Raw genomic sequence first — 22,143 nt, forward strand, 5'->3', positions numbered from 1 at the left:
GTTCTTGCATTGCCCTCTTTCTCTTGGCAATCTGGGTTCAGATCCTGAAAGTCGCCCAAGTGGAAATGGGTAGAGGGAGTCTCTGTCTCTTGTACTTATCCGAATCCCATTACTATAGTGTTTGACAGCTTCCCCGAGACGATTTTTGTTAATTACAAAGGGCCAGATTCTGACAGCCTCACTCATAGTAAATAGCACCTTACAGCCTGATCCAAAGTCCATTAATGCCAATGGGAAGATTCCCACTGAGATCACTGGGCTCTGATCAGGGCATTAAGCCACCAAAGACCTCATTGAAAACAATGGGACCCTGGAGAGTAAAATGCCATTCAATCTGAGTACAGGAGTCAGCCTGTGGCACCCTAATTTTAGGCCCCGTTGGTGATCTCTGGCATGACATAGCTAAGGGTGCTGACGGTCGGGAGCGCAGGGCAACTGGCAAAGCTCCATGCGTCCAGGACTGAAACAGCTGGTGTGATGGGTTGCAAGGAAGGTGCAGTGGCAGAGCTGTTTGGATCCCCACAACTGAAACAGCCAGTCAGGAGTGAGGTGCATTGGCCTAGCTGCATGGGAGGAGTTTGACAGCTCAATGCCTGGCTTCGACCAGGGCTACCAGCCTCTCCACTAACACCATGTGCAACGGAAGATTAATCCATTAGCTCCAGTGTAGGGAAAATGACTTCAGAAATCTCTGCCTCGGTCTCCAAATGGTTTCTCCTTTCCACCAGGAACACCCTTGCCAGGGGGAGTATCTAGGCCTAGCGAGCAGATTAAAGGTACAACCCCACATGGGCGTTGAGCCATCCCGACTCCAGTGACAGTCAGTGGGAGCAGAGGGCTCTCAAGAGACATGCACAGTGCCTTGGGGAACTGGCCCTGCCCCTAGGAATTCAGTACTCTGAGAAGCGTGCGTTAGAGCTGCTGTGGCAGGATATCGCAGGGAACCAGCACCTCTTTGGTTAAGTCTGGCAGGGGGAACCAAACGGTACCTGCCTTGCTTTCGCCTGGGGGGACTTGCTTGAGTCCCAAGGGGGACTCGTGTGCAGAAAACTAGCGTGAGGTCTGGCTGGGAAAGGTGGGAACTGTCTGAATGTGAAGGATTGGCGTCACGGCTAGAGCATTCCCCAGCGGTCACTGGTGACACCTTCTCCGCCAATACATTAACAGCAACAGAGCATGGCCTAGTGGATCGGGCATCTGATTGGGACTCAGGAGACCCTGGTTCTATTCCAGGCTCCTTTCATGTGACCATGGGCAAGTCGCTTCACCGCGTTCTGCCTTGGTTTCCCTTCCAACCCTGTGTCTGTCTGATCTAGTTAGAATATCAGCTCTCTGGGCAGGTGGACTGTCTCTGACTCTGTGTATGTGCAGCACATGGGACTGTGATGTTCATTGCCTACCCTTAGGTGCTATGAAAAAACAATAAATAAAACTGCATTAAATAAACTAGTGGTGTTTCATTATAGAAATGAATGAGACCTTACTATTAGTCTAACCAGGTAGCGTGACCTAATGAATCAAGCCCTGGCCTGGTACTCAGGGTCTATTCCCAGCCCTGCCACTGGCCTGCTAGGTGTCTTTGTGTAAGTCATGAGCCCTGTCTCTGCCTCAGTTTCCCCAGCTGTAGAATGGGGATAATGATTCAGAGCTCCCTTGTAAAATGTCTTAAGTGATGAAAATTGCTAAATGAGAGCTCGGTATCATTACTATAATTCTATCATCTATACTGCACTAGTACTTAGTGTCTCATGCATTGCTCAAAACCCCTTGTGCTAGGCACTGGCCATGTACATAACAAAAAGATGGGCCCTGCCACAAAGAGCTTACAGCCTAAATGTGTTTTTCATTGAGGGAAACGGTGTCTAGCAACTCCAGCTAGGACGTGTCCTGAGTTCTAATCCTGCCTCTGTAGCCCAGGGTGAGTCAGTTCACCCCCTGCCTCAGTTTCCCCAGCTGGAAAATAAGGACAGTGCTCTTCCCTGACCTAGCTGCCAGGGGCATTGTGAGGACAGTTTGTAGGGTGCTCAGTATTATTATTGTGTAATTCTAGCAAATCTACAAGCTACCAGAGGCCAAATTCTGAGTTGATGTGTTGGGGGTGGGAAGGGCTGGTGGCATGGGGGCAGGCGGGCTCTGTCCCACCAGTCCTTGCAAAGAACCCCTGTGCTAAGTCCATTTGCATGAGTGTTGTGCAGGGGCCATATGTTTGGACTGGGGGCTAAGCCAGGGGAAAGACTCTAACCCGGATGATAGGCCCCACTTGAGGGTGACTCCGGCCTTATCAGACAGCTCTTCCTGTGTTGCATTCCTGCTCTGCTGACTTCCCCTTCTCTACCCACAGAGGAGCTCCAGTCCCTGGTGAAGAGACTCCCGGAGGATCGCTTCGTGAACATGACGACAGTCTCCCAGTACTGGGCAATGGACCTCGATGTGCAGCATCGCTACCAGCAGCTGGGCACCAGCCTGAAGCTGCTGCTCAAAAAAACCCATCGAATCATCCGGCGTCTCTTCAACCTCTGCAAACGCTGCCACAGGCAGCCTCGCTTCAGACTGCCAAAGGAGAGGTACAGTGTCCCCTGGCGCCAGCCCTCGGCTGGGTGGGGCAAGGCCTGGGATCACCTGGCCCAGTTGTTATGCACTGCACTGACCAAACTGGGACTAGAAGGATGACCACCCATCTCCTAATGTGTCATGCCATGGAAGCATTACCCAGTGTGATGGGGAGCTGAGTAGAGAAGCCAGCCCTTGGCGACTGAACTGCTTTAGTGCTGGTTCTTCCAAGCTCGGGGCGGTGTCATGGGGATCCTTGCCTGTACTGTGGCTAACCTGAGGACTCCAGTCTCCAGGGCTGGTCCCTCTCCCCAGAACAATAAATATGTCCAGGGGACAGGCCACCACACTGTCCCTCGGGAAGAGCGGTAGCCATGTTCACGCTGGCACTAAGGAGCCTTTTCTCTCTTGCCTCCTTCTCCTTTAGATCTTTACCCTACTGGTGGAACCGCATTCAGTCCTTCCTGTACTGCAGTGAGACCACCCCACTGGGGACTTTCCTGGAAGACAGCCACAGCTGCACCTGCCCCTCCGACCAAGTCTCCTGCCAGGGGTCCATACCATGTGCCTTGGGTGACGGGCCAGCCTGCGCTGCCTGCTCTGAGGAGAACAGCACCCGCTGTGGGACCTGCAACCCAGGCTACGTGCTCAGCCAGGGCTTGTGCCGTCCGGAGGTGGCGGAGTCCCTGGAGCACTATCTTGGCCTGGAGATGGACCTGCAGGACTTGGAGCTCAAGTACCTCCTCCAGAAACGGGACAGCCGCATTGAGGTGCACTCCATCTTCATCAGCAACGACATGCGACTGGGGAGCTGGTTCGATCCCTCCTGGAGGAAACGCATGCTGCTGACCCTCAAGAGCAACAAGTACAAGCCAGGGTTGGTCCACATCATGCTGGCCCTCTCCCTCCAGATATGCCTCACCAAGAACAGCACCCTGGAGCCAGTCATGGCCATCTACGTCAACCCGTTCGGGGGCAGCCACTCAGAGAGCTGGTTCATGCCTGTGAAGGAGGGGGGCTTCCCAGACTGGGAAAGGACTAGCGTGGATGCCTCGGCCCTGTGCCAAAATTGGACACTCACCTTAGGAAACAAGTGGAAGACCTTCTTTGAGACGGTCCACGTGTACTTGAGGAGCCGGATCAAGTCTTTGGATGACAGCTCCAATGAGACTATCTATTACGAGCCCCTAGAGATGGTGGATCCATCTAAGAACTTGGGCTACATGAAAATCAATAGCTTGCAAGTCTTTGGCTTCAGCATGCCATTTGACCCGGACGCCATCCGGGACCTGATCCTTCAGCTAGATTACCCATACACCCAGGGCTCCCAGGACTCGGCCCTGTTACAGCTCATAGAGATCAGGGATCGGGTGAACCGGCTTTCACCGCCCGGCAAAACCCGGCTTGATCTTTTCTCTTGCTTGCTCCGGCACCGGCTCAAGCTGGCCAACAACGAAGTGGGAAGGATCCAATCCTCCATGCAGGCCTTCAGTGCTAAACTGCCAAGCCCCATGGAGTATGAGACTGGCAAATTGTGCAGCTAGCCTTGGGGCACCTGGAATCTCTGAGGAGTGGCCCAAGAAAAGGGAGGGGGATGGAGAACCGAGACTTCCGAAGGCTTTACCTTAGCGCCAACCGTGTGCTTCCAGGGGACACCACGGGACCAGCCACAGGGATGGCGGCGTGTGAAGGATGCAAGGAGATGCCCAGGCCATGGCAAGAGACTGCAAGGCAGCAGATGCAAATTGGTCAGAAAGGGGAGCCAGGCCTAGGGAGATAGGGTGCTCACCTTGTATTGGCTTGTATTTCTCCCTCTTCCCAGTCACAAATGACAATTGTGACCAGGCAGAAAAATCAACAGGTTATTTCACCTGGGAACAGGCCCATGCAGGGGAGAAAGCTGGTGGGAGGAGTCTGCCCTAGAGAGGAGACATCTGGTAGTACCTCTGCCTGTGACCTTGCCCCCTGGCCTGTGAGCCCAGTCAGTGCTCCACACAGATCTGGGAGGCGAAGGGACGGGCGGCAAGACCTCAGACCCCCAGCAGGTCAGAACTGCTCAGAGCGCTTCACTCCCACCCACCCCGTGGGAAGACGCCAGCTGCGGCCTTCCTCAGCGCAGGCACTTTTGTATTCTTTTTAACAGACATTTCTACCCACATCCCGGCTTTTCCAGTCTCTGTGTCACTTTCTAAGTCATCATATTCCCTGACTCTTCCTCCCACCCCCGCCTGCTCTCTGGCACCATTCCCTTGATGGCGGGGGAGAAGCTGGCTGATCCCAGCTGGGGGGTCTGTGGGACAGGCAGCCCTGCCTGATCTCCCCTATTCCCACATGGAAGCCGGGAGCACTCCGCCCTCCTTCTGCGTCACGGCACCATCAATGCACCTCGGTACATTGAGCCAAGACGTTCCATCGTCGACATGAGCAGCGACTGGGCACTCGGATGGACACACCTGTCATTACAATCAGAGGTGGAGCTTTGTGGGTAGCTTCTCCTTTCAGGTTTTTATTTATTTAATCAATTGTTGGGGTTTTTTTTAAAACGTATTTATTTGGGGGGAGAGGATTCAATTCTTATTGATTTCTCCAGCCGAGATCCACCTTAGTCAAATGTATCTGGTTTAATATATTTTTTAAAAGATTGCCTTTTTGAGCAAAACAAAACAAAGTTGAAAACAACGTGGTCTCGGGCTGTGTCTTTTTGAATGGAGACGCTCTCTGGGCATGTGTGAAGAGGTGCTCGGCGTAAACGTGGACAGATACCTAGGGGCAACTATCAGTAGATGGGGTGCAGAGGTGGAGATATGAACGGCAAGATGCACGTGTGATTATGTAGATGCGATGGCAGAGGGATGGTGCGCATAGGCAGGGAAGGACACCTGAGGGCCAGTGTGGATGTGAATGGAGAGCCAGGGGGAGGTGGTGGTAGATAGGTATTGATGGTTCTGAGAGGGCAGCTGTGGATGTGAAATCAGAGGGGGTTGGGATGAAGGTGGGGGGCTGTAGAGGTGAAATAACCTGTAGAGAGATCTGTGCATGTCCATCCACACACATGTAGCAGAAGTTCCCAACCTATTTTTGGCACGGTTGCCATGGCTCCTTTTCTGCTGAGCCTTTTCAGTTTTTTTCCTCCTCACTTTGTTTTCCCTTTTGTTTGAAGTCTATTTATAACCCTTGTACCTCTGCTCCTAGCCACACACAGATCAGGAACCCCCACTGATTTGAGCACCGATGCTGGTTTCTCATTGTTAATGAAGCCCCTGTCCCCATGTGTGGTCCCCTGGCTGATAGCTGCAGCCAATAGAACCTGTAGCGAGATGCTGTGGCCCAGTCCTCAGTGTTGGCCAACCTTTGCCATCCCCTGAACCTGGGGGCAGCCAGAGCCTAGTTGAGTCCTGGGTGCAATTTAGAGTGGCCTTTGGGCTGGTGTAAGAATAAGGGATGCTGCCGTATGTGGGGAACGCCTGGAGCACAGCATGACTCGCATACTGTGCTTTCCCCCACGCTGGCCACGCCCCCCATGCTAAGGGCTGCAGGAAGGTTGGTGTACAGCCAGTTATGGCAGCTGCACACCACCTGTGGATTTCCCCAGATGGGCTGTCTGATGCCACACGGGGGCCCCTTTGCATCACTGGAGAGGGGCTAGAGCTCTGGGGCAGGGCTCACAACATGTGTCCCTGCAATGTCAGGCCAGGAGCTCTTTAAACGCTTTTGTAAACCCCTTGGAATCACTGTGGAGATTTACAGGGAGCCAACAGGGGAAGGTGGGTTAGTTTAAAGGCGGGGGTCTGGTGAATAGAGACAGCAGCAAGGGAGAGCTGGAGCTTCTGAGTCTGTATTAGCCGGCGCCAACAGGCAGCACGGTCTGGGGAAAATCTATACATGGAGAATTACAGAAAGGGGAGAAAAGCCCAGCCCAGCTTCTCCATATCCCCTTCTACCAAGCAGCAACCCAGCCACAGGTAACACTCTCAGGCCTTCAGCTCACATATGAGCAACGTGGATCCAATCCACCATCTCCCCAGCCAGCTCGAATCCAGACGAGGTACCCGAGCCCTGCGCTACTGAAATGTAATCCGAAGAGGACACACCTGTATTTCCCTGCTGCTGGCATGCCAGCCTTTCACAGCAGGCCATAAAGTCACTGCACAGCTTTCTTTGTGGATACTGGAAACAGAACAGGCCTTACATCTATTAAAAATCCCTGAGTGAAGCAGAGAATTGCAGATGCCTTTTGAGGGGGCACGGACCTCGAGCATGCCCCCTTGTGGCAGAGAGTGGCCCTGCAGCCCTTCTGCCCCTTGCAAGAATTACTCCCAGACTAGAATTCTTAGACTAAGATTCTACCGGGGAAGGGCTTTAGACCCTCAAACTCCACCCTGGTTCTGGAAGCCTGGGTGCTAATTCAAGCAGGCATCTCCTCCTAACTTCAGGAATCCCACAGCCTTCCCCGGGCAATAATTCTGGCAGGCTTACCCTCCTGGTTTTCAAGAGTCCACTGCCTGGTTCCTGTATACATTAGGACTACCTGTCCCTCAGATCCTTATCTCTAGGAGCACAGTCCTTCAACTGAGTGCTGGTAGCCTTTTATCTGTCCAGGTGCTTGTTAGTTAGCTGCCAACCAGCCACCTAAGCAGTTAACTAATTACAGTGGGGCCAAGATGGACTCAGTCTCTCATTAGAAGCCCACTTTGGATAGACTGGGTCCTGATTCCACTTAAAGCCCCGCCACTCCCTTTAACAGCTGCTGAAAGGTCCAGATATGTCCCAGTAGACTGTACCTGCCCTCCTGCTAACTATTCCAGGTTCTCCCTGTTGGCACATGTGCTGCAATATATGGTGCAAGCACACCCTGGGGGGAACTCACTGACCATGCTGCTGAGCACTTCAGCTATGCTTTGGCAGTAAGCACATCCTGTGCGTTCGAAGTACTTCCCAGGAGAACTCACCTGCCCTGCAATTAAACACAGCACTCGCTCCAAATGGCAGTTGCTTGGTAGGCCTGGGAAAAACATTGTTTCTTTGTTGCTGAGCATTCCTGGTGTAGCCTGATAGAACTCACCTGCTCTGTGCTCCAGGTACAGCCCAGCAGCATACAGCCTGCTGGGTACTGAGTGTGCCAGTTACAGCCTGGTTGAATGCACCTGCCATGCTGCTGCATGTGCCAGGCAGCCCCCCACTGTAACACACCTGCCTTGCTGCTGCAGGGGCTAGACAGACCCTGGTGTAACCCACCTGGCAGACGGTCCAGGCGCATTCCATTTGCACACACCATAATTCAGGCCATGGATTCCGTGATTTTAACAGATGGCTGCGAGCGCTTCAGCCCCAGCTGCACTAGGACTTCAGCTTCAGCCCCGTGTGGCAGGGTTCAGGCTTCAGCCCGAGTTTAATAGGCAATTTAAAAGCTTCTGTACTGATGTAGTGAAAACTGCATTACTGCATGTACACTTCCGTGATTTATTGTCCGTGTCCTGTCCATGGCTTTTAATAAAAATCCCTGTGCCAAAATCGTAGCCTTAACCATAATGCCCCCATCATCAGTCCACTGGGACGTTAATGGCTCACGAGTGACGAAGCTGAGCGGGGCCAAAGGGATGGGTTCATGTCTGTCTTACTGTAGTGGGGTGGTTGCCCCACACCAGGAGGAGGAAGGGTTAAAGCAGGCCAGAGGGAGCCTGTACAGAACCCTCCATTTAGAGGAGGGCTCACTAAACAAGCCAGTCAGGAGGTGGCTCGTTGCAGCGGCCAAGCAGGGCCAGCAGGGGCCATATATAAAGAGCTGCTCAACAGAGCAGAGGGCAGTCTCTCCCTGGCCTGTTAGGGAGAAGGACTGGCTGCCTAGGAGCACCATGGCTAGAGCAGTGTTGGGCAAGGTAGCAGAGCAGAAGAAGCTTTTGGCTGACTGCTGCCAGACTAAGGCCCTGGAGGAAGGGCAGATAAGGTGCTAGGGCTGCCCCCACTTGCCCTGAGGGAAGTGGCCAACACAGACTGCAGTTTGCCCCTGGAACAAGGGACTAGACTGGTGGCTGGACTATAGACTGCTGGTTCCCCCAAAAGTGGGGGAGACAGCAGAGCAGGGGCTGTGTCCAGAAGACTCCGGGGAGCAACACGGATCCTAGAGAGGTGGAGACAGCAAAGCGGGAGTAACGGCGAGCGAGACACCACCGGAGGCAGGTGCCCTACAGAAGGACTTGAGCTAATTCCAGAACGGCCAGCAGGAGGCGCCACAGTGATGAGTCATGCCACAGTGATGAGTCTCATCCCGCTACACTTACCATACAGCAGTCAAAGCCCAATAGATACGTTCTCATTACCACCTAGAATTAAATTGCCCATCCAGCCGGACGCATGGATGTCTGACCCACATTTACTGACTGAAGCATCAACATAATTCACTAATTAACCAAAACTCCCAGCTGCCGCCACCCAGAGTGTTTCTAAAGCAGGTGTACTGATACGCTGCTCTTTCACTGGCTGACTGGCATGAAAAGCTCTGTTCTCCTCCACCAATAAGAATGCATCCCTTCAATTAATGGCACACTGAGCAAGTGTCACCCTGCTGCAGCCATCATCCATCAAGCCAGCTGATTAAATTTATATCAGTCATTTGGAAGCACTGACAGGCCCTGGCCTTGAGGATTGCCAGGGCTCTGACTGTATATTGTATTTCCCGGAGAATAGTACGCCTCCTTCATTGTCACCTACAGAGCGAAATGGCCACCTTTTCATTTTGAGTTTCTTGCCTCTAAAGGTCTTCTCTGTGCTGCCCCTCCACTCTGTTTGTGGTGACCCAGCCCTACCTCCTTCATTCCTTTTTCTTCCCCTGCCCAGGGGGTCGCACAGACGCCACCACTGTTGAGGTTGCACTGAGTTTTTCGGGTCACTCTCCTCTTTCAGCTGCCAAGGGGAGATGCAAGGCCAGAATATAGCAGTTCCCCTTTACACTTGCGTTGCTTGTGTGCTCACAAGCCTGTAGCTGTGCAGAATAAATGGCTGCTAAGCACCTACACCCTGTGGCAGCCCGGGATTTAATTTGCAGTTAAGGACAGAAAAGTCATCATGTAAAATGACCCATTCTTATTCCGCATACTCCCCTGTGCGGCTGTAAGCCCTAACTACATACTTCGGGCCAGCTTTTCCGATGGCTTCAATCAGCATAGCACCATTAACTTCAGTGGTGCTATGTCCATTTACCCCAGCTAGTTAGTACTTTTATCACCAGAGTATCTAAGTGCCTCACAATCTTTTTGGATGTATTTACATTATCAGCGGTGGCTCTGGCCATTGTTAGCACTGTTCATATTACAATTGTATCTAGACACCCCATTTGAGATCAGGGGCTCCCTGTGCCAGGCGTGGCACTATGTACATTAAGAGCTAGGCCTCGCCTGCTCACACTCCTTAGACCAGGCAACCAAAGGAAGTGCTGTCATCCCCATTAACAGATGGTGAATTGAGGCACAGAGAGATTAAATAACTTGCCAAAGGTAATCCAGGGACTCTGTGACAGATGTGGGGATCAAACCCAGGGCTCCTGATTTCCAATTCAGTCCAGAAAGTGCTGAAAATCACTCTCTGAAAATCAGGCATCCCTGTCTCATGTTGGGCCCCCGAAATCATGAGTCACTTTCAAAATCTTGGCCTTAATTCTCCACTTCTATTAATGCAGGCACCTTTTCACTACTACTCTGTGTGGTTTATACTTCAGCTGTAGTGTGTTGTCTATGGTGCCCCGAATGCTTTTCCTATAAAAGTGGAAAGTGGGCATTCACCCACGAAAGCTTATGCTCCAATACATCTGTTAGTCTTTAAGGTGCCACAGGACTCTCTGTTGCTTTTTCCTATAAATTAATCTTATGGGGTCTGTTTTTGGGGCATAGAACAGATCACAGTACTGCAAGATGCCACCCATGTGAATCTATGGTGGAAATAAAAATGGTATGCTCTTATATTGTATTATCAGTGAAACAGTGTGTGACCCTGTAATTAAATACCACATCATACAGTGCATGCACAAAGAAGCAGAATTAGGGTTGGACATACCAGCCCAGATCCTCGTATTTAGGCTCCTAATGCCCATTGATTTCAAATTCCTCAATAGCTTTGAGGTGCTGAGCCACTATTCTATTCTGTGCAGTTTCCTGAATTTGAAGTGCTTAGCTGGGCATCTTTGGTGCTCTTTGGCATGGAATTTCCTAGGTTTATTTATTTTTTTTAATTAAAAAAAACATCCCCAGGAGCAGCAATCTACAGAGCTCTGAAGGGCGGCTGGCTTTCAAAACAATTGCAACTGCAATCTACATTCCACCCTCTGGAACTATTTGGCTAGAGACCTCCAGACGGTGTGGCCAAAGTCACCAGAACCCAGCTGGCCATGACCAAGGCCTCCTGACTACTAAGGAAAACATCCCGTCTATGATAAAGGAAGACCCACTAATCAGCAAAAAATTAAGACTTGAGCAGCCTCTTGTTTAATGAAGAGCCTGGCATGGGGAAGCTAGAGCAAGGCATAAAGTGGGCTGGTTTGCTGGGGAGGGGGGGGGGGCATACAAACAGAGCTCTGAGACTCATCCCTTACTGGTAAGCCATGGCTGTTCTGCCAATTTTCAGCAGTGTGAATGCTGCTAGAGGGCTTGGTGTGTCCTTGGCAAGGGGTGGGGCCAAAAATGGACACACCCACCACCAATAATGGACATACTCAGAGCCCCCGACCCCATATACAGAAAGAGAGGCTCTGAAATACCTCCCCTGCCCACGTCCAGGCAGGTTCCTGTAAAGCACCATGCCACACACACTCGCCATCCTTTCCTATGCTGCAGCTCCTCTCTGTGGATCCCTGAGCACTGCTTGCAGGCAACATCCAGCCCCATGAACTGGCGGCTGCTGCTAATGCTGCTGCTGCTGCCACCTAGGAATAGCCCCCCATGAGGAAAAAGGCACCCGGTTGCTAGCCCAGAGGTGGAAAGCAGCAGGAATTCCAGAAGAGACACCCAAGCAAGCGCCTACTGTGCCACCCCAGAGGAACAAGTAGTGGGGGTGCTCACCGAGCGGCAGCAGCCAGTTTAGGATAGTGTGCTGGGACCCTTGCTTCACTATCATGTCTATCACATGGCAGGCCTGGGGTGCCATGTCCTGCACCCTCCCCCTCCCCCCCCCGACTCTGGTGGCAAGAGAACATCATACATGTGCTGGGACCAGCTGTCTCAGCCCTTAAATTGCATTAGGACTCAACAAAATCCCGCCCTCAGGCACAGGTCCTTTAAACTCATCCCCTAAGCTCTGAGTTCAGGGAAATAATCATCTGCTTAGCACAACCCTGGCACTGTATGTTTTAACACGTGAGGCCAGTTCAGCCGCTCACAGCAGCCACAGTTGCTGCCAGCTGGTAGGATGTGTCTCTTGATGATCATCAGAGCTGCTGCTGACTAGAATGTCAGAGGAAACTTTTTAATGGCATTATTGGGCTGACTTCAGTCTGTTCTTACACCACAGCAATAAGCTTTTCCCTCTGTTAATGACATATGGAACACCTCACAGGAGCGGCGCCAGGGTTTTTGCCGCCCTTGGCGGCAGCGCTCCTCCTCTGAGCATTCGGCGGCGCGCATCTTTCCACTCCACGTCTTTGGGGCACTTCGGCGGCGGGTCCCAGAGCGAATGAAGGACCTGCCGCTGAATTTCCGCCAAAGACCCGGAGCGGAAGGATCCCCCACTGCCGAATTTCCGCCGAGGATGGCAAAATGCCGCCCCCCAAATCCTGCCACCCTAGGCGACCGCCTAGGGTCGCCTAGTGGAAGCGTCGGCCCTGACACCTCAGTTTACAATACTGTAGCAGAGTGCAGCAGGGCCCCTTTGGCTCCTGCCTCTGCTAGGTCCACAAAGTCACTCTGAGACCCTAGGATTAGTAACCACAGGTGCAGTTTATTTACAGGCTTGTTCCTACCACCATTTCACAATGTCCAGTTGGCCCTTCACCATCTGCAGGTGGGTGGGTGGGAAGAGCTACTGCCCTGCTTCTACTCCCTACCTTTTTCCTTTCCTTCTGCTCTTCCCTTGGCTTCCTTCCCCTGAGGCTCTTAAAAAGCCCCAGGCTAATTAGGGAGCAGCTGTCTCTGCCTCCTCAATTAGGGTCAGGTTATCTCCAGCCAGCTCTAATCTATCCCTCTAAATGGGAGCCTGCGTGACAGACGGCTGAATCAGCAACCCTTTGCCCAGCACTCTGTCACAACTATACTCTTCATATTCAGGGCCGGCTCCAGCATTTCTGTCGCCCCAAGCAAAAAAAAAAGCCGCGACTCCTAGAGGGAGTGAGGGACCTGCCGCCCCCGAATTGCCGCAGGTGCCGCCCCTCTCCCTTGGCCACCCCAAGCACCTGCTTGTTAAGCTGGTGCCTGGAACCGGCCCTGTTCATATTTATATTCTAATGCATAACAGTGCCCTCTACTGGCTGGAGTAAGAATGGCTCAGCTCTATGTCATAGATCCTATATTGCTAAGCCCCAATGGAGCTTTTCCTTTGATTCCAGTTAGAGAAGAATCTCGGTTTTAATCCTGTGAAGTCCTGCACAGCCATAACGGGCAGCAGAGTGCTAGCTGAGAAGCCTATATATGTGCTATATTTGTTATACATGTGATTTTATATATGTGCTCTATTATATATCTGTGATATATTTATTACATTGAGCATACGAAAGCAGGAGTCTGGTTAGCTAATGAGGGGTCCATGCTACACAGATAGCTCAGAATACCTGCATCGGTCAAGACTTCTCAGCTAGGTTTTCTGCTCATATTCAGATCCCCATAGAGAAAGGCCGAAGAATGAAGATGAGAAAATAATCTCTGTTTAACCAGTTACTATCTTTATTCATTGTTCCCTCCATTTCAGCTAATTTGACCATAATTCTGACATGCCAGCATAACATCGAACTCTTGGCGGGAATGGCTGAGCCAGATGTGCCAAAACAAGGAACCCACTGACTCTTTGCCCAAAACTCAAAGGGGCTTGGTTAATTTCCCGCCAGTATTTTTCACATTCATGTCCCTTGCATAGAAGTTGCCCCAGTTAGAAGTGGAAGGGCCCAAATAACAGGAAAAAGGCCTGCCTACGATATTGCTGGCTTCCCACGAAGCACCTGTGCTCATGCAATTTCCACCCAATTTCACAGACGCAAGAGGCTTGCGAGCATCTGGGTATTTATCCAGACTGAACACCTGCCCCTCCTGAGGTTCACCCATGCCTAGTGCCTCCGGAAGCAGCTCCCTGCAGTTTGGAGCTAGAGGGAGCCGATGGCTCTGAGAGGAAGTGTGGGAGGTGAGGAACCCCGTTGGCTAGAGGGAAGCAGTCGCAAGAGGACAGATCTGTCTGTGTCAGTAAGTCTGTTGGGTATTTCTCCTGGCATCTGGAGGCACTTTGCAGCATCCCATAGATCACATTAAAACCGCAGCTCGGCAGCCTTTATGAGCAAGTCAATTCTGAGCAATCGTTCAACGGGCGGTAAGATCCGAGCTCTGGGAAGGATGTCAGGTGTGGGGCTCAGCCCCCTCGGCTCTCTCCCATCCTGTAGGGAAGTTGCCTCCTCTGCATTCTTGGCTGCACAGGGCTCTGCACCAACTTTCTGGGCATGCTGCCACATGGGCGTTAGATGCTTTTATTCCTCCCTGCTTCCACCTTTCCAGGTGCTTGGAATAAAAAGTGACTTTGGAGGCAACATACTGGCTGATTAGCCCAGCTGTCTGGCTGACAGGCCAGGGAGTTGGGGCGGGGGAGATCAGCAAGGCAGCTTAGCCTCCTTCTGCCCCCGCCCCAGGAGGGGTTTCAGCCATGCCAGAGACAGCACTGTCAGTAAAGGAGGCCTGACAGCTGACAGCTTTCAGGAGCAGTTGGAGGGTTGGTTTCTCCCCCCCTTTCCCCGTTGTTGTAGAGCTCGGTGCCTGACTGGAATTTAAAGCAGCACCATTCCAAGGCTTTAGGATAAAATGTATATACGCACTGAGCTCTCACTTTGCTCCATCTCCAGACTGGCAGCTGTCCCAATTTCTAGGCAGAGACAAGGCTTCCATGTATTACTCCAACGATGGACGAGGGGCTGGGTGGGCGTGAAGCTCCCACATGGGCCCTGAAAACCACAGCACCGCTCTTCTCAGGGCCGGGACCCTCGGGATAGTGAGAAAAAAATCCTTGTACAAATCCACACGCCACCTCCTAATCCTTGCAAGTAGGAGGAACTTGGCTTTTTTAATGCCGCCAAAGCTATGGTAACCCCACATAATCTATCCTGCTTCTATTATCTGTCTGTTCTCCCTATCTGTCTGCATGTTAGATCGCTAGAGAGATAAGCGAGAGAAAATATAAACAGGGTAGATAAACTATCCTATTTATATTCACTGTCTAATCTATCAATCTATCAGTCTGTCAATTGCATTTATAGTCTCTCTCAATCTGTTGCTTGGGCTTCTGTTCTCCATTCATCTGTCTCACTTTGCCCATGTCTTTTCCCTCACCTCTCATCCTTAAAAGAAAAGCAGATGATTGAACACACAGAAAGGAAATGGAAAGTCAGAGACAAAAATCAGCTAGATGCTCTGTGACACAGAAGGCCCAAGGGTGGTTCACAACTTGTGTCCACAACTCATGGCAGGCCTGGCATACTCATTACACCTAACACTCTGCTTTGTAGTCGGTCTCTAAAAGGAGTCATGTAAGGGATCATATGAAAACTGGTAACACGCTGGTCCCGAAAATCATTGCGTGGTGTATGTACAAAGAGATATAAGTATGTGGTGAAAATATGTTCTTAAAATGCATTTGGCAAGCGGTGCCTAAGCCACACCCGTTCCAGACAAAGCAATGTGGTTCTGACTGCTTGAATGTGTCTCCACTGTGTGACTAAAGACAAAGAAAAGCACATTTTTCCATGCAAGGTAAACAAAACCATCAGGAGAGCAACTGGGAAAGACGACCACTTAACACTCTCCATGGAGAATGGGGACTGCACCCCCAGGACACCTTCCTGCCTCTTGCAGCAGGGTCAGTGAATTTTAGGAAGATACAAGGAAAGAGAAAAAGCCATTTTGGCACCCTTCACCTAGTGAGACAAAGTAACCAAGCACTTTGAGCTCTGTGAAGGGGCCTGGCCAAAGAGTCTGGTCAGCCATGCTGGAAAAGAGACTTGGTGAGAAACGCATCTTTGAACATGAGACTCTAGTTTGTTCAATCAGGTTTAGTTTTAGAAGTGCTTGTTCTATCTTTATTCCTTATACTTGGTGTCACTTATACCTATGACTTTTTAATAGACTTGTTCTACTTTTACTATAAACCATTCAGCGCTTTGATTAAAATAGAGTTTGTTAAACCCAGTTAAGGTAATAAGCTGGTGGGTTCTGTCTCTTTAAGGGAGCAGCAAAGGTAATTGTTTTTGCAAGTGAGTAAAGAAGGGGCTACACGGCAGATGGCTGGGGGAAATTCATGAGGTTGGGGGTCACTCTGCAAAGAGTAACTGGGCAGTGAATATAAGACTGGCCCTACCGGGTCAGCCCAGTGGTCCTTCTAGCCCAGTATCCTGTCTTCCGACAGTGGCCAGTGCCAGATGCTTCAGAGGGAATGAACAGAACAGGGCAATGATCAAGTGATCCATTCCCTGTAGTCCAGTCCCAGCTTCTGGCAGTCTGAGGCCTAGGGACACCCAGAGCATGGGGTTGCATCCCTGACCATCTTGGCTAATAGCCATTGATGGACGCATTGGTGGAAGCCAGGGTCTGACCTACATGCTTGTACGCTGGCTGCTAGTGTCAGGGCTCTCAGCCACAGCAGCATAGGATTTAAGGCCCCCAGAGTTGCAGGGCAGGCAGTGACACAACCCCTTATTGGTCTGGGTGAATCCTAAAGTGTCACATGCTCCCACTTCTGTTAGTATAAAAGCTCCTGCTGCCAATGGGGACTCAGGGATAAATCTGTTGGTGGGACAAAATCACCTAAACACCCAGGGGACCGAGTCTGCTCCCACCTACCTCTGCGTACTCTCATGGGAATCGCACGTGTGCCACTGGGGTGGCACAGATGGACGTGAAGTGGGTTTGGGCCTCAGGAGTGCCAATATGGCAGAACAGTCAGGAATCAGTAGTCTATCAATTTGTCCATTTCATGGCGTCCAGTATTCTCAGTGGGCAAGACCCACTGCTGGTAAGGTTCAGGGACTTGCTGCCCCATGACATGTTTGAAGCCCAACGTGGAACATGCATTTTAGAGCACACTGCAATGGTCCTGATTCTCCTGGGATATTGACAGAAGCCCTTCTTATTCCCCTTAATGCTACAGCTACCACTGGGTCAGTCTGGTTTTTGCTGCCCTTCAACTCTCAAAGGACAGTTTATTTATGCCGCCCTGCTCTCCATTGGGAGATGCTGGAGGAAGTCAGTTTCACGAGAGAACATTTACTAAATCTGGAGATCGAACGAGCATGCACGGTGGATTTCAACAAGTGCCAAAGCCTCTTGGGGATGGGGAGAAGTTGGGTGTTACTCATTCAAGCTCTTTCCAGGCCAGAAGTAGAGGCTTGGTTCACTTCAAGATTACAGCAGAGATTCTGGTCAGCAATTAGTTTGCAAAAGCAACTCAGCCGTCTTTGCTGGAGATTATGGAGATGGGGGAGGGGGGATGTTGTGTGCAAAGGGGGAGGGGGGAAAGAGAAGGAAAGAAGAGAGGATTCATTGAGGGAAGCCCGAATCACAATGAAAAGTGAAACTCTGTGAAGCTAACTCTTGTGTACATCTATCTCTAGTAGTGTAGAGAGCAGACAAGAAGGGAGGAAAATGGCCTTGGGAAGGCAACACAAGAGATCTACATTTGGGTCTTTGCTCTGCCACAGATTGTATATACGACCTTGGGCAAATCACTTCACCTCTCATTTCCTCCTGTATGTAGTTTAAAAGGGCTAACATTCCATTTCTCCTATCCTTTGTCTCTTTTGTCTTGATCACAATCTCTTTGGGGCAAGGAATGTGGATAGACCCGTGAATTGGAATTCCAGAGACCTGGATTCTAGTCCTGACTCTGCCACTGGCCTTGTGGGTAATCTTGAGCAAGACACCTCACCCCCCATGCCTCAGATTCTCCATATGTAAAAATGGGGATAATGCTACTGACCCCCACTGGGACCGAAGGATGAAGAGCCCTAGATAAGCACTAGGTGGTATTATTATTATTTCTACAGCGCCTAGTGCAATGGAGCAATTATTCAGATCAGGACTCTCAAGGCACTACTGGAACATAAATAAAACAGCAGATTCTGGTGTATTAGCACAGTGTCTTCAAGAACTGATTGGTCAGATGCACATCAATCAGTAGAAGGATGTGGCTCCTGCTCTAATGGAAGCTCTGGGTGGATGAACACCAGTCGCTGATCAAAACAGACCTATTGTCTTGACTGTGAGCGCCAGCTGCGAATAGCGATTTCAGGGTGAACTCTCCCTGGCTTTCCAGAATGTGCTAACTCAGGATCTTACCGTATTGACTGCAGAAGCCCCAGTGCCACTGGGAAATGCTTCTCGGGGCAAAAGAGAAATCCAGGCTCTAGTCTCTTGCTGCTGACTGGATTCCCCTGGTAGCAGAGCGACCCCAGGCTTAACCAGCCTGGTGCTCTGTTAGCCCCTGTGGCTGTTTGCTGTCAATCAGACAGACAGGTGCTGCTATCAGAGTGAGGAGGAGGTTGTTTACTTTTAATTTAATGACAGGAGGAAAAACAAGAACTCCACAGGCAGCTGGAGGGAATTATTGACCGCTTTTCAGGCTGCATCTCCTGGTAACCACAGCCAGGGCAAGAAAGGGGATGTGAGAACTGATAGGACAGCAGTGGGAGAAAGGCCTTCAGTGAGCTGGCCTGGCTAGCTTTCCCCCGGGCCACTCTGACTGCCGCTGTAAGCCTCCTCACTGAGGTCTGGAACCATGTGATGGCCAGGGATTGATGAACAGACGCTGATAATACAATCAGCCAACTGAGCTTGGACCCAGAACACCTATGGAAGCTTTTCCAAGGTCAGAAAAAGTTTGAGCCACGTTGTCCCTCCATTAAAAAAAAAAATATATATATGATGTATTTATTTATTTATGGTGAGTTTTGGCATTTCTGCCCCCTGGCACAAGTGCTGCTGAGGGCCAGACTGGCTGATCTAGCAAGATCTCTCCTGCCCAGTTCTGCAGAGATTGGGCTAATTATAAGGACTGAATTTTTAGGAGCTTATCCAGACTGGTTCATCGCTCAGAACCTTTTGGGGTTTGCTCACCTGCTGGCAAATGGCAACGACAGAGTGTTTATTAAACCCTAAATTGTTACATCCATTGCTCAGAAAGCATTATCCTCTCTGGTGACCCCCTTTGGTATATGGGAGGAGACGTGCACAAAGACATGGTGTGATCCACAGCTTAGAAATGGAGACCCACCCTCCAACACTGCATGGGGGGAACGGGTCATAAACGCAGGACAAACTGGACTCAGTCTACTTGTTGCAATGGCTCCTGGGCGAGGTTCAAGCGCATGCAGGATTAAATTTGCAGTGAGGTAACAAAAATGCTAAGCAATTAGGGCTTTTCATAGTAACTAGAGCCATGTGGCACAGCACTGATGAAAGACAAAATGGGCTGTTGTCAGAACAGAAGCAGGAGCTGGTCGTATTAAGGTTCTAGGTGGGTCGTGGGCCCAGTGCCGAGGGGAGGCCCAATTGGGGAAGGGGTGGAGAGCAGGGTTGGCTCCTGTGCTGCAGGGCTGGGCCCGACCCGACTCCTCGCTCCGGGTGATGCAACTAGGCGAGTGGGGTCGCAGCGCCAGTGGCAGCAGCAGGTCACCAGGCCACTCACTCACTCACTCACTCACATTTGGCAGCCCACCCCTCCACCATGACGGAGGAGAGGCCGGGCCAAACTGAGGGGCACTGCAACTCCATCCAGCTTGCAACGCCCCAAGCAGGGAGGGGGGCCCAGCCTGTGGGACAGAAGCCGCCACTGTGGGGTGAGTGCGGGGTAGGCTCATTCTCCAATTTCCCCTCCCCCCCCCACACTGGGTCCTCCCCTCAGCACTGGTTGGGGTGCCAGAGCAGAGGGTGGTGCTCTGGGTGACTAGTGACTCCTCAGCAGGGTGAGGAGGAGGTGGTGGAAGAGAAGGACTCTGGCCTATGATTTGGGGCTCCCCCTCCGTGCATTTGGACCTTGAGTGGGTTGTTAAAAAGAGAAGTGGAGTTGGTGGGTCACTTTGCAGAAAAGTTTGGGATCTGCTGAGCTAGTGGTTAAACCACAGGCCTAGCAATAAGACAATCTGGGTTCTAGTCCCGACTCTGCCACCGACTTGCTTTGTGGCATGTCATTTAGCTTTTCTGGCTTTCATTTTCCCCATTTATAAATGGGGATTAATGCCACTGGGAGTGTGTGACTCACCAGCTGCCAGGCCCCCTTGTGGCCGGACATGGTGTAGCAGGCTCTCCTCCTTTGGCGCCCCTGCTGGCAGCTGCACCAGCCCTGCAGCGGGGTAACAGAGAGCTTGATAAACAATAGTCCGTCAACCTCACAGTGGGTTTTCAGTCCAGCTCCAGATTCACCAGCCCTGACCCCTGGCATCCAGGGCTTTTAACAGTCCTTACCCCTTGTCAGGGGTTTCTGCTCCACCGTCCCCAGGGGGTGGGTAGGGGAACCCAGGCCCTGCCTGGGGTTCTAGTCCAAGGACCCTTTAAACAGGCAGTCATGGCCCTTCTGCACAGCCCCCTTGCTGCCTCCCTGGACCACTGTCTGTCTTGCCCTGTCTTGGGCCTTTGCCACAGCCTCTTCCCGGGCTCACAGTGTCTCAGCACCTCTTTAAGCCTCTACCCCATTCATTCAGCCCTTTTAACTCCTTGCTCCAGGTGTACCACAGGTGTAGTGCTGACTGCACTCTCCTTAACCCTTTCTGGCACAGTGGGGTGGTTGGTGCACCCCACCACAAAGAGCTGCCCCCTCCCCAGGAAAACAAATGTCTGTGATCTGTTCTGAGATCTGTGAAGGGAACGTGCCATAGAAGGGCAAAGTGGTAGGTTGCATGGTAGCCCTGAATTCTGAAGTGGAGGAGGGCAACAGGGGAAGATGCTACATAAGGGAATAGTATCAGAGGGGTAGCTGTGTTAGTCTGGATCTGTAAAAGCAGGTTCTCCTCCCTTGGTGTTCACACCTCAACTGCTAGAAGATGGCCTCATCCTCCCTGATTGAACTAACCTTGTTATCTCTAGACTGACTCTTGCCTGCATATTTATACCTGCCTCTGGAAATTTCCACCACATGCATCTGACGAAGTGGGTATTCACCCACGAAAGCTTATGCTCCAATACGTCTGTTAGTCTATAAGGTGCCACAGGACTCTTTGTTGCTTTTTACATAAGAGAATAGCATCTCCTGGGGATGAGACAGGGACAATAAGAACCAAGTTGAAACTCAGCCTGAACAGAGCCCCAAATCCGTACCCCTCTTGAAAGAAATGCTTTGTTTGCTTTAATTTGCAGCCACATCTACACTTCTCACATCTGGAGAGGAACAGAATGGGAAGTACCAAAATACTATGCTCTGTTCTTTCGGTATTTCCTGCCCAAATCGCGACCAGAAGTAGAAACTCTCTAAGATCTTAGGGGGATGTTCTTGTGGAATGGGCCGGCTAGAAGCAGGATGGACTGGAAATTTCACAAGTGTGCTCATTCCTCTGATAATCATAGATCGGTCTCTAGCCAAATAATTTCAGTGAGGTTTGGATAAGCATCCAAACATGTAGATGCTTCCTGTGACCCCAACCTTTTTGGGTAGTGCAGCGTTTCTTAAACTGGGGGGTCCCGACCCAAAAGGGGGTCGCAAGACTATTGTAGGGGGGGTTGCGAGAGTGGTGGCTGCTGGCAAGGCACCCGGCTCTGAAGGCAGAGCCGCTGCCGCCAGCAGCAGTGCAGAAGTAAGGGTTGCATGGTATAGAGGGGATCATCACAGCCTGAAATATTTTCAAGCAAAAAAAAGTTTGAGAAGCCCTGGTGTAGTGGACTTTCCCTTCACATCTGGTCTGCTATCACCTCTCTTTTTCAGCCATGCAGTAGGCACCATGTATTATCTGCAAAAAAACCACGCAAGGACAGACGCTGAGTGGGATAATTATGGCTACTGGATTAACAGAGACACAATAACCCCGGAAGTGACCGGCGGCCACTGACCATTCATGATGTACAGGGCTGAATGACTATGGAGTTTTCCCCTGTATTTTGCTGATCAATCATAGTATACTGTGGTATCTTCTGCAAGAAGAAATAAAGTTGTTGCTGCCAGGTACGGGGTAAATGATTCGGATAAAATAAAAAATGGATTCCAGCCTTACTATCTGGGTCCCACCAATTGATGTGATGGGGAGCATGGGGTGTTGAATCAGAGTCCTAGATCCAGATTTGGGGTGTAACATACAATTCCCATGTGATTTTTGTTAGGCGATTGAACAGTCCAAATTAGAGTGAATCAGAATAACAAACCGATTCATAACAAAGGGTCAGATTGTGATTTCCTTGCTCATGTTGGCTAGCACTTTACACCCCACAGATTACAACAATAACTCCC

General features: G+C 51.0%; 1 protein-coding gene across 1 annotated transcript in view; it reads left to right on the forward strand.

The window, feature by feature from the left end:
* Positions 1 to 4,303, forward strand: part of LOC113407550 (BMP/retinoic acid-inducible neural-specific protein 2-like) — a 29,117-nt gene extending 24,814 nt beyond the window's left edge. Inside the window, exons 6-7 of the mRNA XM_026656183.1 lie at positions 2,342 to 2,564; positions 2,978 to 4,303. Coding sequence (XP_026511968.1) covers positions 2,342 to 2,564; positions 2,978 to 4,094 — 1,340 coding nt within the window. The 3' untranslated portion in view covers positions 4,095 to 4,303. The remainder of the gene's footprint in view (positions 1 to 2,341; positions 2,565 to 2,977) is intronic.
* The last annotated feature ends 17,840 nt before the right edge of the window (positions 4,304 to 22,143 follow it).

Source organism: Terrapene carolina, unplaced genomic scaffold, assembly GCF_002925995.2.
Source record: "Terrapene carolina triunguis isolate 2854851 unplaced genomic scaffold, T_m_triunguis-2.0 Scaffold212, whole genome shotgun sequence".
In the NCBI taxonomy this organism is placed as follows: domain Eukaryota; kingdom Metazoa; phylum Chordata; order Testudines; family Emydidae; genus Terrapene; species Terrapene triunguis.